Consider the following 13812-nt stretch of genomic DNA (forward strand, 5'->3'; position numbering starts at 1 on the left):
CTCATTAAACTTGCAACAGTAGAACAATAACAAGGTGATCCAAACTGAAATCTCCTAAAATCTTTCACACTGGGAACTCCAGTCATCCTGACCTCAAGGCCTGTGGAAAAAGATGGGTGTTGACCACCTTTCTGAAGGCCTGCAGGGTTGGGGCCAACTATATGTTGGGGGAAGATCATTCCAAAGGGCAGGGAACACCAATGAGAAGCAATTCCTCCTAAGTTCCCTAAGATGACATTCTTTCAGTGAGGAGACCTGGAGCCTACCCTCGCTGTGGGATGGGCAGATACCCCGGGGAGCAGGCGGTCCTGCAAGTATCCCAGCCCTATGTCATGTAGGGCTTTATAGATGATAATCAGCACCTTGAATTGCACCAGGAAGCCTATTCGAAGGCAGTGCAGCTTGCAGAATAGAGGTGTTACGTGGGCATAGTGAAGGATGCTCATAACTACCTGCACCACTGCATTCTGGAATGATTGAAGCTTCTGGATGGGTTTCAAGGACAACCCCATGTAGACCGCATTGCAGTAATCCAGTTGGGAAGTGACCAAGGCATGTAGACCGCATTGCAATAATCCAGTCAGGAAGGGACCAAGGCATGAGTGATCCCCAATCCAGGAAGTGGTACAATTGATGCACAAGGCCAAATTCTGCAAGGCTGCCAGCTGTCACCGGCTCTTCAAGCAGGAGGTGTTAATCCAAATTGCACACTTAATCCAAGCAAGGCTAGGCAATGCTGCACAGATTTAAGAATGGAATTTCTCCAATTGCAGGTTCCATTAACCCCAAACCCACAGCCACTTGGTCTTGGCAGGGTTGAGCCAAAGCTTTTCCAACATTGTTTGTGGACCCAAGTTTGAACCCTGGCATCTCCAACTAGGATTAAAACTCTTAAACCCTGGGCCTTAATCTGATTTAGGATACTGAAGCTACCCATGATTTTCTCCCTGGAACTTAGGGAATTCTAAGCACACATAAGGAATGAACAATCAACAACAAAATAATGAACAACAAAATGATTTTGCTCAGTCTTCCCCAATCCATTGTCCACTGGATTGTTGGACTACAATTCCCATGGTTCCTTGATGATTGGGGAGGAAATTATTTTAGAGGTGAGGGCAGGTAAACTGCCTGCACCATCGCCATTTTCAGCAACAGATGTACATTCAGGTGCTCTCCTGGGATGTGAGCAACAGTTGTTGCCAACCATTTGTTCCAGTTTGACACATGTAGAAACAAAATTATTATAAGCACATAAAGGACTGTCTTGGCTCTTCTGTAGAAGGAAGAAAGATCCTTGAAAACACTGCTCTGAACTTGATCCCTCAGGGAAGAGAGATCAAGAGACTTTTCTAACTTAACTGGTACAGCGTTACCTCCATAATGAACACCATTTTTCTGGGATGTTTAGTCCACTTCCCACTTGCCTAAAGTTTTGAGATGTCTTGGTGTTTTCCCATCCTAATACTAACCAGGTTCCCTCTTGCTTAGCCAAGATGGTCTAGGTGCTGTCCCCTGGCTGGTACTTGAAGTAACCAGCTAATGGCTGTGGGCATCATCTACAGGTGGTCCTTGCTTAATGACCACAATTGAGACCAGAATTTCAGTAGCTAAGCAAAACAGTCATTAAGTGAACCTGACCTGATTTTACAAACTTTTTTGTGGCAGTCATTAAGCAAATCACAGTTGTTAAGTGAACCATGTGGCCATTAAGCATATTATGAGGTTCCCCGATTTTGCTTTCCAGAAGCCACCGGGAAGGTTGAAAATGGTGATCATGTGACCACACAATGCTGCCATGGTCATAAATGTGAACTGGTTGCCAAGTGCCCAAATCGTGATCACATGACTGCAGGGCTGCTGAACGGGTCATAAGTGTGAGCACTGGTTGTAAGCTGATTTTTTCAGCACTGTCGTAAGTCTGAACCATCACTAAATGAATGGTCATTAAGTGAGGGCTACCTATATATTTGCAATGGGGTGATCATCACAAATCACAATGGGAGACTTGTTTATCTACAGACTCTTAGGCACACATCCCACCACCCCAGGCAAAAGATAGTTTAGAAAACTAGGCAGTTCCAGGCATCCTTATATGCTAGAAACCGTCCCCGGGTAGATGCACTACAGAAAGTAAAGAACTCCGGTTCTCCGGAGCAACACCTCTTGGCTGGGAAAAGCAGACGCCGCCGCCACAGCTGCTCCCCTCGGAGCAGTGCGGAGGAACCTGCCCCGCGTTGCATTAAGGTCTGAGCTTCTCCACCATCTTTCTGGACGGGATGCGGGCAGGTAGGACCCTGCGAGCGGGCTTTACTACCCTCGAGGAAGCAGCGCAAAAGAACGCGCGAGAAGAGCGCGACGTCCTCACTCCAGCGCCCGGGCGAAACTGGGACCGCGGGCGAAACCACCCGGGGCTCCTGCGCGGCGGCCAGGCAGAGGGCGGGGCTTGGCTCCGGGGCTGGCCCTCGGCAAGCCGAGCCGCGGGGAAAGCGCCACGTGCAATGGAAAGTCCTCTCTCGGCGGCGGGGGGTCTCTCCAGCCCCCGCTCCGCCGCGCGGGTCAGGTTGCCGTCCTGGCTGTCGCTCAGAGGAGGTCGTCCAGGAGCGCGCGCGCGGCCCTCCCTCCCCTCGGCTCCCCCCAGCTGGCACCAGCCTTGCCGCGGGAAAGCGGCGCCTCCTCCGCTCCCGGCCGCCTTGCGGTGCAGTGCGTTGCGTTGCGTTGCGTTGCATGGAGGGGACGCGTCCCGGCTCGGGCTCCGTGGACCAGCTGGCGGACGGGCTTCGGCTCCCGCGGGTCTCCTGCTGAGAGTCCAGCCATCTCGGCGGGGGGCAAGGGAGGAAGCGGGGACGGAGGCGCAGTGGGCTCCCTTCGCGTCCCGGAGCAGCGCATCGGAAGGGGCACCTCCCCCCCCCCCCCCCCCGCTCTCTCGCTTCGCCGGGCTCTGGAGCGGCCGGAGAGCGCGTCGCGAGCCTCCCCGGATGGCTTCTCTTCTTCTCTATGTGATGATGCTCGCCTGGTTGGTGCCTCGGCGGTGCTGGCTCGCCCCCGGCCGGGAAGCCAGAGTCCGAGGTAGGAACGGCGCCGACTGGCCTCGGGGTGCGACTGAGTAGCTAGGGAGGGAGAAGGGGACCGCCAGGGTGGGCGGCAGAGACGCTTCCCCGAGGACGGGCGCGGGAGCGACGCCCCGATGGAGAGAAGCCGGGTTGCCCCGTCTGCTGGCGCGGATGGGAGATGCAGCGCCGGGTGGAATCTCGGTCCAAATCTGGCGGAGCCGCTTGCTGGAGAAAAAGAGCTTCGTTGCAAGCGGGCGTGCGGGCGTGCGGGCGTCTGGGGACCGTGTTCCTCTAGGCTGCGACAGAGTTCCGTTGCGGGGCAGTGCGATTCTGCAAAATCGGACCCGTTAAACTTCCCGGGGCAAGGTATCAATGAGCGTAACTCCTGCTACTGCTAGCCAGTTTAGATCAGTGTTTCCCAACCCTGGCAACTTTAAGCATTGCTGGCTGAGGAATTCTGCAAGTTGAAGTCCGCACAGCTTAAAGTTGCCAAGGTCGAGAAACACTGGTTTAAATGTTCATGGGTTGGTGGGGGCCTATATAATTGGAACGCTGCCTTTTTGCCCAAAGAACAAATCACCTCCTATCTGTTCGCAGGCTGGGAGTGGGAGGGTTGGGCTAGGAGACCTCCAAGATCCCTTCCAGCTCTATGATTCTATGATACCCCTTGATCCCTGTAGATCTGGGACAAGTCCCTGTCTCCCACATGTCGCTGTTTCGATATTTGAGCCTTTCTTTACAACTGGCCCACAAATTTCTAGGAACCAGCTTCCCATTTCAAGCTATGTCTGATTTGCCAAACTCTATCTTTCCTGATTTTATGCTTTTAAACTGGAAAGGAAGACAGAACTTTCCTTCTATTACAAGGGAGAAAATTTTAAAAATCCATCCATCAACCCTGCTACAAGTTGGGCATGGACATAAATAGCAGATTTAAACTTGATCATTCGTTGTTACTTTTCAGTCTCTACAGTCAGATTTTCTCAGTAGTGTTAAACTTCTTTTAATAAATATAGGATCACACTAGTCAGGTTCATGGACTTCAGTTGGACTGTTGGTTCATGGGAAGGGCTGACTTTTTTTTTGGTATCTTCTACCAGGTTAGTTTGTTACAGGTAGAGTGGATCTCACTTTAGAGAACTTTGTGGTGCCTTCCTGATGTGGAAGACCGTAGGCTATAAAGCAAAACAAAATATACAGTAGGAGTTCTGCGGCATGCCAATCAAGAGAACTCTGTTTATAAAGGAAATCTTTGATCATCTTCTTAGTATGTATTATTTAATGTGTGAGGCTATTAGTCTTCTTTTGACATGTGATATCTGCCCCAGCAGATACCTGGTTTTGCTGGGATGAGAAACTGGAAACTGCTGTGAACGCAGAGGATTCTATTCCAAAGTCTTTTGGTGTTTGCTATTTTGCTGATGCACTATTTCATTTCAAAGGATTTCTCCCTTTTGGAGGATCTCCATTCTGTGTTACTTGGGGACTGCAGAATGAATCGCTTAGATGCTTGATGTTAGCCAGGCATATAAGTGGCGTAAATGTGTGTCAGCATGATTCTCTTCTGCTGTGTTGAACATACTGTATTCGCTTGACAAACTGAAGTTTGTAAGAGGAAATACTTTGTTCTGCAACTGGAGATGGAGCAGTGGTTCCTATTCACTTCAAATCTCCTCCACCAGGGGTAGGGGAAGTCAAAGGTAGTGGCTACCAGACTGTGTGTGTGTGCGTCTGTGTGCATGCACATGCGTGCTTGAAAACCAAAGCCTGGCGTTTACATTTTTCTATACGAATGCCCAGCCACTATAAGAATGAGGGTGAAAGATCAGAGTCAAATCACGATCTCTTCATCATTCTCCCAGGTCTGTACAATATGCAATACATCACCAAAACATTAGTGATCGCTGTATGCTTGTACCGCTCTCTATAGAGTGCAGTTCTGCATAGGCGTAGAAAAAAAGTGCAAAGTGCATTTTTGGGGGGCAGGGTGGACCTTTCTGAACTTTTTCAGTTCAAAAAGCAGGAGCGTGTGCAATAAAGGTTTGCTTTGGCAAAGGGTTTCGATGTGAAAATATGCTTTAAAGTGTGCAGCAGTGCCTTGTTGAATACATGTTTTGTATTTTCAGTGGTCAAAAGGCTTACATCACTCTTCCTCATATCTAGTGAGAAGTAAAATCAGAGTAAAGAAGGGAAAAATAGTTACTTATGAGTTTTGCAAATTACTACATTTGCATTAATGTATCCCGGTTGCAGAATTCACCCTTTTTTTATCTTAGTTTTTTTTCTCCCTGCGTACCTGTAACATACAGAAGTACAAACTAGCCACACATGCTAAATTAAAATATGGTTTAGTGACATCATGCAAACACAACCTTGTTAGGATTTGCTATAAGCGAAGAGTTGATGAACAAAGCTCCATGTTGCTGGAGTTACAAGTGTAGATGTTTTGGGAAGAAAGGCTTCTTTTCTCATGCAAAAGATGTTTGGTTTGAATGTATTGAAGTTTGTCTATCTGTATTTATTTCCACTAGAGCTGCTCCTGTCTGGAAAGCTAAGTGAATATGATGTGATTGTGCCCTTCAGTGCAGATCACCAGGGACGGTTCCTATCACACACGGTGTCTGACTCACTGGCTCCTCCACATCACTCAGGTCGACGCAGGATGGTTCGCAGCATCCCCGTGAGACAAGGCATGTCTGGGAATCACTTGTACTTCTTCAATGTTACTGTTTTGGGGAAGGAACTGCATCTTCGCTTGAAGCCCAACCAGAGGCTGGTATCTCCTGGCGCATTAGTTGAGTGGCAAGAGGATTTCAGAGAAGTCTTTCAGGAACCCTTGAAGCAGGAATGCATTTTCACAGGAGGCATCACGGGCATGCCAGATGCCACAGTGGCTATTAGCAATTGCGATGGATTGGTAAGCAAAAGGCAATTTCATTTCATTCTATTTGTCATCAAAGAGATTTTTAGACTTCCCTCTTGTACTGGTCACAATCACTATATCCTGACTTTTGCAAGTAGAAATTCCATGTATACACTAATAAAGACATGCAACCTTTGAAACAATTGCACATTGAATTATTTTCTGGGAGCAGAATAAGATTAGCACAAGAAGCAACATATTTTAAGAATGGCAGTATCTTGTCAAAATCTCACACACCACATTTTCCAGGTCCCCATTATTGGTATTAAAGTGGGCCTTAAGTGGGTATTAAAAGGCCTTTTTGGGAAATTTGGCTATTTTCTTGGCAACTGAAGTTTATTTTCCATTGCATAGTCAACCAGGAAATACCTGATCCTTTTTGTTCATTTTCCATGGCTATGTTTTGCCCTCTCTATATCTGGAGTTCCCTGAGGTTTCCTTCTCTCCATTTAATCAAAATATATGGACATTTTTTTCCCCCCAAGGGAATTGGAAAATTGAGTTTTCCATAAGCATTATCCTATTTTTAGCGCATTCTTGCTTAATAGATAAAAGTATCAGCTTAGCCACTGGGTAGCCTTCCTGATTCCACTTGATATGATAATGGAATACTTAATATTAAATAAATTTGGACTGTAGCCATGTATTCACCTTAATAACTTAAGGAACTTCAGTGAGTATCAAGGTTCCTGAGATTTTGTGTATCAGATCTTTAGCTCTGAATAATTTTCTGACTCAAACCGTTTAGTTACCATATATATTACTTAGGTAATATTAGTCAATCAAGAGACTTAATATTAGTCGATTGATACATATTCGTAGATAGCTATTTTTTTTTAACCAGAAAAGAGTCTCTGAAAGGTAGAATAAATCATTGATATCCTAGGGTGGGGCAAGTTGTACTGAAGTTACTTTTCTACAGGCCTCTTACTGGATAATAAAAACTTTTGCTATAACTATATTTATATTAATATGTAGAGGCTTGTTCAGGACTGGAGGAAATAGAGTTGTCCCGACAGTAAAACTAACATCGGGATGTTAACATTGGCTAATCATTAATTTTGGAACTTCTTTCCCTCCAGAGTGTGCCAAAGTAAAGTCTGATTATCATCCAGAAGTACGTTGGCTGGTTTTATCTGGGCAAGCATTCACTTGCCTGGTAGAAATATGCAAGCTGTTTTTTATTCTTTTAAAAATTTTCATCTCTTTATACTGCATCTGAAATAAAAATAGAAATACAAAGAGTGGTTTCCCTTTGAAGGTAAAAGATCAGGTGGCAATCAACAGTTAAATGCAGCATATATGGGGAAAATGTTTTTTATACTTTTCAGTCATATAATTATGCACATGGACCAAATCTTCCAAACTGTTTTAGGAATTAGAAGTTGTAATTCCCATCGAACCAAAAGCGAGTAAATCTTGTTCCAATTTGGAAAAAACAAAACAAAAAAATGTTTCCTCTGCTCCTCTATCAGTTGTTTGTTGTAGGTCATCTTATCAACACCCTAACTTTTTCTTGTATCCCATATGTTTCATTTGATTGCCCAGAAATCTGCTGAATTTTATTCCCTGAACGATTTCCAGGTTGAAGATCAAACAAATAAGTGGATTTTGGCAGTGATGATGAGGGTGGGGGAAAAGCATTTTATTATGTTTTTAGAATTGCAGGTATGTTTTAGACAGGGAAGATGAGAAGTTACTTTATACCACTGGTTTGCAGCAATTCTTTAGCAATTCCCACCAGTACCTTTCCTAACATTTGTGAAGATGCAGGGGATTTAGTGTGAGATCTTTTGCATGCAAACCTGTACTGTAAGCCATGCTACAGTCCTAGTCATTTAAAATATCTGCTGGCTAATAGACTTTGCCATAAATGCTCCCTCATCTTGGCATGCAAAATTACTGTTGGCCATCTGCTTTCTAAGAACGATAGCCATAAAAGTAATGGTTTTGGCAAACTTGATAGATGAAATAGAGTGGTGTGCTAGAACAAATAGAAATATTGAAGGTTAGGATTTAAACTGGATTTTGAGGAAATAATTTTACACTTTGCTTACTATCTTGTGTGACTTTGAACATACATAGATTAGGCAGAGGAGATCATCCAAATCCTCTTGATTTAGAGGACTCCCCCTTCTGTTTCCTATAAAGAAATAATACAATCTTCAACTTCATTTCTTTACACATATAAAGTATTTTTGTGTTTGTAGATGGAAAAGAGCAGTGGCATTTCTGTATAGGAGTTGCAGGAGATGTGGTCTTACTATATTTTCATGCGGGATCTAAGTTGTCTTAAATTATCTGTGATATAGATGTGGAATTTTAAATTAGCTTTCATTAGGTAGAGACTTCTGGAGCATAGTTTGGACAAGCTGCCATTTGGCCAAACAATCAGCTTGATTTTCTGGATAGCAACAGCAGTAAAATTAGACTAGCATTTGATGGCTTTGATCTACGTTAAAGGGGATTGTCTGGTCACTTTGTTCCTAGCACCACATTCATCCTTTTGCAAATCCTGTTGCTGCGAGGTCAACATACTTCTGTGGAGAAATTGGCGTTCATCCATGTTTCTGCGGCAAAATTCAGATGTCCATGTTTCCAGTTTGATGGAAGTGATGGTTTGTGTTCCTTCTATCTAAAGTTTAGTTTACATAGTATTGTTCTAGAACACATTAATAGAACATCCCCTGCTCTCAGACTTAAAATATAAGAGATGCATCAAAAAAGGAAAAGAGATGGGGTGGAGGAGACACACATGTGGAAGGAAGGAGATCTGTATCTATACTTAATTTAGTTGGTGCAAGTGTGGTAAAACTTGAATTGGATCAAAGCATAATTGTGAATGGTAACAACACGCGTTAATTAAATTAGGGGTTCATGGAAATAGAACTTTAAAATGTACAATTAAAGCTGAATTTAATTTAACACTAAACTGGTTCATGAAAATGCTCCCATCAGATTTTAACCTCTTCATTTTACTTTAGCCCATTTGGATGGGAAGCTTGAATTGCTTTCTCTGTTGGCTTGAATGAGGCTCAGCCTTCTGTTAATAAGGAGGTAAAACACTATAAAGAATTTGTTTAAGGCCTATCCCACTACTCATTTGAAGTGCTTTTCGCTCATCCTTGAATCATCAGAAAACAATATTGGAATATTGGTATAAAATTTACTGTCCCTGTTGAGGACTTTATCCTGTCTCTTCTGCCAGTCACTAATATCCCTCTAAGAAAATGGGTAAAAAAGGCTAACACCTCTAGAGGCTGCCCTTGGATGCTGTCAGAATAAGGGGTAAAAGATTGCTTAACATCAGCACAGTTAAGGGCAGCTTAAGACTGTCTCACTCATGGACTGGGAACAAGATGTAGGCATCATCATGGGACACAGCAGAAAACAGATGTGTGCAGGGTATGTTTATGCTATGAGTAGGTACAAATGGGAATAGTCCCTTACTGGGCAATAATAAATTTGGACTGACTTTTGTGATGTTTGAAAACATTAATTGTGTGGTTCCAGATCCTCTTTATCTGACTGATAAAGTTACAATGGAGCATTTTTCTGTAATTACACTTCTTGAGGACAGATCAAGAACCTTATCCTCAAGAAGTGAGCAGTGTTACCAGTTGTATTATGTTTCAGTGCCAGATTTTCCCTTCTGGAGAGTTCCATTCTCTTTTCCTCCTTTTCAATTAATTTATTTGAGAAGATACTAGAAAGGACAGTAATTACATCCATAATGGTATGGATAATGTTTATGTAAAATTGTTTGACTTCTTGTTAGAAGATTATTAGAAGATATTTCTAGCTGGTTGATTCCGCTGCCGTGTATCCATCAGACAATTGGTGAAGGTTAAAACTCAAGGAAACCTTGAGTTTTGTAATTTAATTTAAGTTTAGGGCATTTTTATAAATAAAACCTTCTGTACCTTACAGTCTCAATCCATAACACCCCTTCTTTTTTCAATAGTTAGAGCTGTAGCTGAAACAATTTTATCTTAATCTTCTAAATTTTCTTAACAAACTAACTGATTGTCCTCTAGAAAGGAAGCAGTGATGCTGTGGTGTCTGGCTTTGAGAAGTGCCTTTAGGAATTGCTTTCAAATTTCATAAACCTTGACTATTTCCAAAGTGTATTCACTCATAGCAACATCTGTTGTCACATATTGGCTTGGATAACTTCTTCCATAATGAAGTATAAATTGTTCAAATGATAAGGATGACAGAATAGGACTCTTACGTAAGCATCTGCAGCATCACAACATCTGGGGAAACATCTTCTTATTCCATTGGCCAATGCCCGGCATCTTGTGTGGAAGTAGGACCTCAGCAAAGTAGCTCAGTAGGGAAATGTTAATGCAAGAAAGTCTCCAATAAATTTGTTGCCGGTTGTTCTTGTCACGGACACTGTTGGATCACTGTTTACAACTAAATATCCTGATTCCTCTTTCCTCTCAGTGGGAATTCTGGAGATAAAACTTCCAGGCAGCCAAATGCACAGTCATGTGCTAACTCAGAACTTCCCCCAGATTTTGCTTGGACAGCATCTGCAAGTATCAGGAGGATTTGGCACGGAAGGTGGCTTTGAGATTACAGTAGTTAGCTGGCAAGATTCCCGTGTTTGAGCTGCCTTGATTCAGTATCAGATTCTTCCAGCCTCTCAACTGCTGGATTTCTCTTCAGGAATGTCTCTTCTAGGTTCAAGCTGGGCAGAACCTTGGCAAAGAAAGATGATGCAGAAGGGCTTCTGACTTTTCCGATTCTGTTGTAAAAATGTTTGGCAAATCTTAAAGAATCGTGAGTTCAGGGTTGCAAAATATTCCAGAAAGGATTACAGAATCTGCAAACTGATTTAGAGTACTGTCTGTGTTCTGAAATGGCCTGCCTGCAAAGCACATTGGCATGTGAAACAAGATCTCAGCAGGCTGTGCCAGGCATTGTTTGTATCATTTGCTAGGCATTCTATTACTTGCTATTTTTTAATAACATCTAGCATCCAGTGGAAGTTGTAAACTTAATGGGTAGATTATCCAGTAGCAAAAATCATCATTTGAGAAACTGTTTTGGTTTATGCCATTCAGACTCAATAATATACATTAGTCCTATTTTTCTTCTTGAAAAAAAAAGTTAAACTAAAAAGTACTGAGAAATAGCAGTGTTGAATGTGTATACAAGTGAAAAACAGACACTGTTCCAAGAATAAATGTTAATAAGTGGAATCTTTTTGGTTCAAACTCTTGAATTTAAATAAAATTATATGGTAATATATTCTTTAGGAAGATTATTTTTAGACCTATTTTATTCTGACGGTGTTTAGTCTACCCAAGGGGATTTGTGGAGATAGAATCATAATGAATATTATTAAGTAAATGTATATGCGTGGTTTAAAATGTGTATAGGATGGTTTTATAGCATGGTGAGATTTGATCTGGAAGTCGTGTCCTGGCTGCAGCTGAAATAATTCACAGAGTTCTAAGAGCACACCTTTCAGAATATAATGATACTGGTGCCTCTGAACATACATTTCACCCTGAGCAACTGTATATTGTTGCTTGTGCTACTGGTCTACTGGCACAAAGCATAGCTTTTCATTTCAGAAGAAGTTCTGGAGATGGGCATAAGGTCCTCATCAAATGGGAGACGACTTGAACACAGGTGGTCTCTGCTTTTTAAAGATAGGTTTCCTATCTTAAAGATGGCTTATAATCATTGTATATGTACAACTCCATTTTAGGATTTGTGCACATTCACACTATTTGGCTTGGTATTTTGATGCAGATGTCAGTAAGTGGCAAACGTCTGGTTAATCCTGCTTAGACTTTGAAAATCTTGAAAGTACCTGGCTTGATTAGTACATGGAAGGCCATCAGTGGATCCCAGGCTAGATTGTAGGCTAAATTGGGCAATAAAAAAAATCCTAGAGAACAACTGATTTCTATTTGCTGCCAAGAAAACTGCATCATAATTAGGTCCATATAACCATCAAGGTGACTTGAGGGTGTCTTTACCTTTTTTTTTGTGTTGCAAAGATAGGAGGAGTTGGGACATTCCTTTGTCAAAGATAAATGTAATTGCTCATTTGAAAAGAATTCTGCATGGTAGGTTATGATTGATCACTTACAGCAGCAAATCAATTGAGTTGTGTAAAGGAATTTAGAGTGACCTTGGGAAAGGCATAAAATTGCAGATTAGGAGGACTGCAAATAAATTTAAATAAATAAGCTCAAAATAACCATACCTTGATTTTGTGTAGTATAAGAGGGGCAGAAAGCAACTTAGACTGGCTTTCAAGATTGAGGAATTCACAGAAGTATTCTAATTGACTTATGTGGTTCATAAACAAATGAACTGGAGGGGAGGACAAGAAGAAAAGTTAACATTCCTGATACTATGCATCCTGACAATATTTAACTTCTTATTTTTCTTTCCTTCTTTTACTCTGTGGTTTTCCAGGCTGGTCTCATTCGAACAGACAATGGCGAATTTTTCATTGAGCCTCTGGAGAGAGGGCAGAGGGAGAAAGAAGAGGATGGGAGAGCTCACGTGGTCTACCGCAGGTCTGCTATCAAGCAGGAGAGAACAGAAGCATTCACAGACTATCGTAATGAAGGTATGACTGAAGAAACAGACACAATGATGCATTCATCTTATTTAGGTACTTGTACAAAATTCATGTGCGGTCTCAGTCTGTATAGCATCAGCTCCAGCTGGGCTCCCCAAAGAAGGTATACCTGTTCCTTGAGTGACTCAGGGCAAAGAAACATTGACAGAAATTTATAGTTTATTTGGTTTTGGTATAGCATGTTGTGTAAACCTAGCTCTGTGGTTTGCAAAGCACCATTTATAGCTATATATGATGTGTGAATCCAGCCACGTATTTGTTTATTATTTTTAAATGTTTATCCCACCTTTGTTTTGGGTTGCTCCTGCCTTGTATTTTCCCCACAACAACCCTGTGAGTTGGGTTGGGCTGAGGGAGGGAGTGGCTGACCCAGCTGGCTTTCATGCCAGTTATGACTTACTCAACAAACTATAGCTAAAAAAACTATGGCTTAGGAAACCTGTAGGTTAAAAATTATACTCTTGTCATCCGATTGCTTTAGTGCTTGATATTTATCCATTAGCCTCAATCCCTTGTTGCAGAGTCTAGAAGGATTTAAGCTTTGCCCTCACTGATCGGTATCACTCCACTCACGTTTACAATTTTCAATGAAGCTTCTTTGAATATTGCAAATGGTAGGTGTTTCCCTGATTTGAGGTCATGGCAGGAGCAAAAAGATTAATTCTCCTATCCGCGACTCCAAGATGTCAATCTATGTCGGGCAATTTCCTGATTTTTTTGTACTGGTTTGGAAAAAGGTAATTCCGATCAGCATGGGAAGCAAAGGAGAGGGCAGGCAGTGCCAAGGAGGAAAGGATCCAGGTTCCATCCTTAGCACTTCCATCCAGTCTGAGGATGGAAGGTGTCTAAGGTTCCATCTTTAGATGAGAGAATACTGTAGACTTGTCTAGTATTTGTAGCTTTATTATCAAATTGGCAAGCAGAACATCATAAAAGTAGGCAGTGTGACTATTAATCTTGTCTCTGATGCTGCAAGCATCCAATTATGTCTTAGCATCTGTTCTAGCTAAAGTGCTCAGAACTTTCTACCTTTCAGATTCATATTGTAAATGTTGCTTTAACTGATTCTCTATTCTTCCCAAAATTTTGATACTTAAGACCTCCAAGGACATTAGAGCAATTATATCAAAACCTAAATATACTTTGGTATTGGTTGACACTTCATGCAAATATCATTGTGGTAGACCCATTCATAGCATTTAAATACACACTGTGTTATC

General features: G+C 42.3%; 1 protein-coding gene across 1 annotated transcript in view; it reads left to right on the top strand.

Moving 5' to 3' along the window:
* Positions 1–2921: 2921 nt before the first annotated feature.
* ADAMTS14 (ADAM metallopeptidase with thrombospondin type 1 motif 14) overlaps positions 2922–13812 on the top strand; it is a 67651-nt gene continuing 56760 nt past the window's right edge. Inside the window, exons 1-3 of the mRNA XM_063307512.1 lie at positions 2922–3069; positions 5585–5970; positions 12424–12580. Of these exons, the coding sequence (XP_063163582.1) occupies positions 2979–3069; positions 5585–5970; positions 12424–12580 (634 nt within the window). The 5' untranslated portion in view covers positions 2922–2978. The remainder of the gene's footprint in view (positions 3070–5584; positions 5971–12423; positions 12581–13812) is intronic.

This window comes from Candoia aspera, chromosome 6 (assembly GCF_035149785.1).
Source record: "Candoia aspera isolate rCanAsp1 chromosome 6, rCanAsp1.hap2, whole genome shotgun sequence".
NCBI lineage: Eukaryota > Metazoa > Chordata > Lepidosauria > Squamata > Boidae > Candoia > Candoia aspera.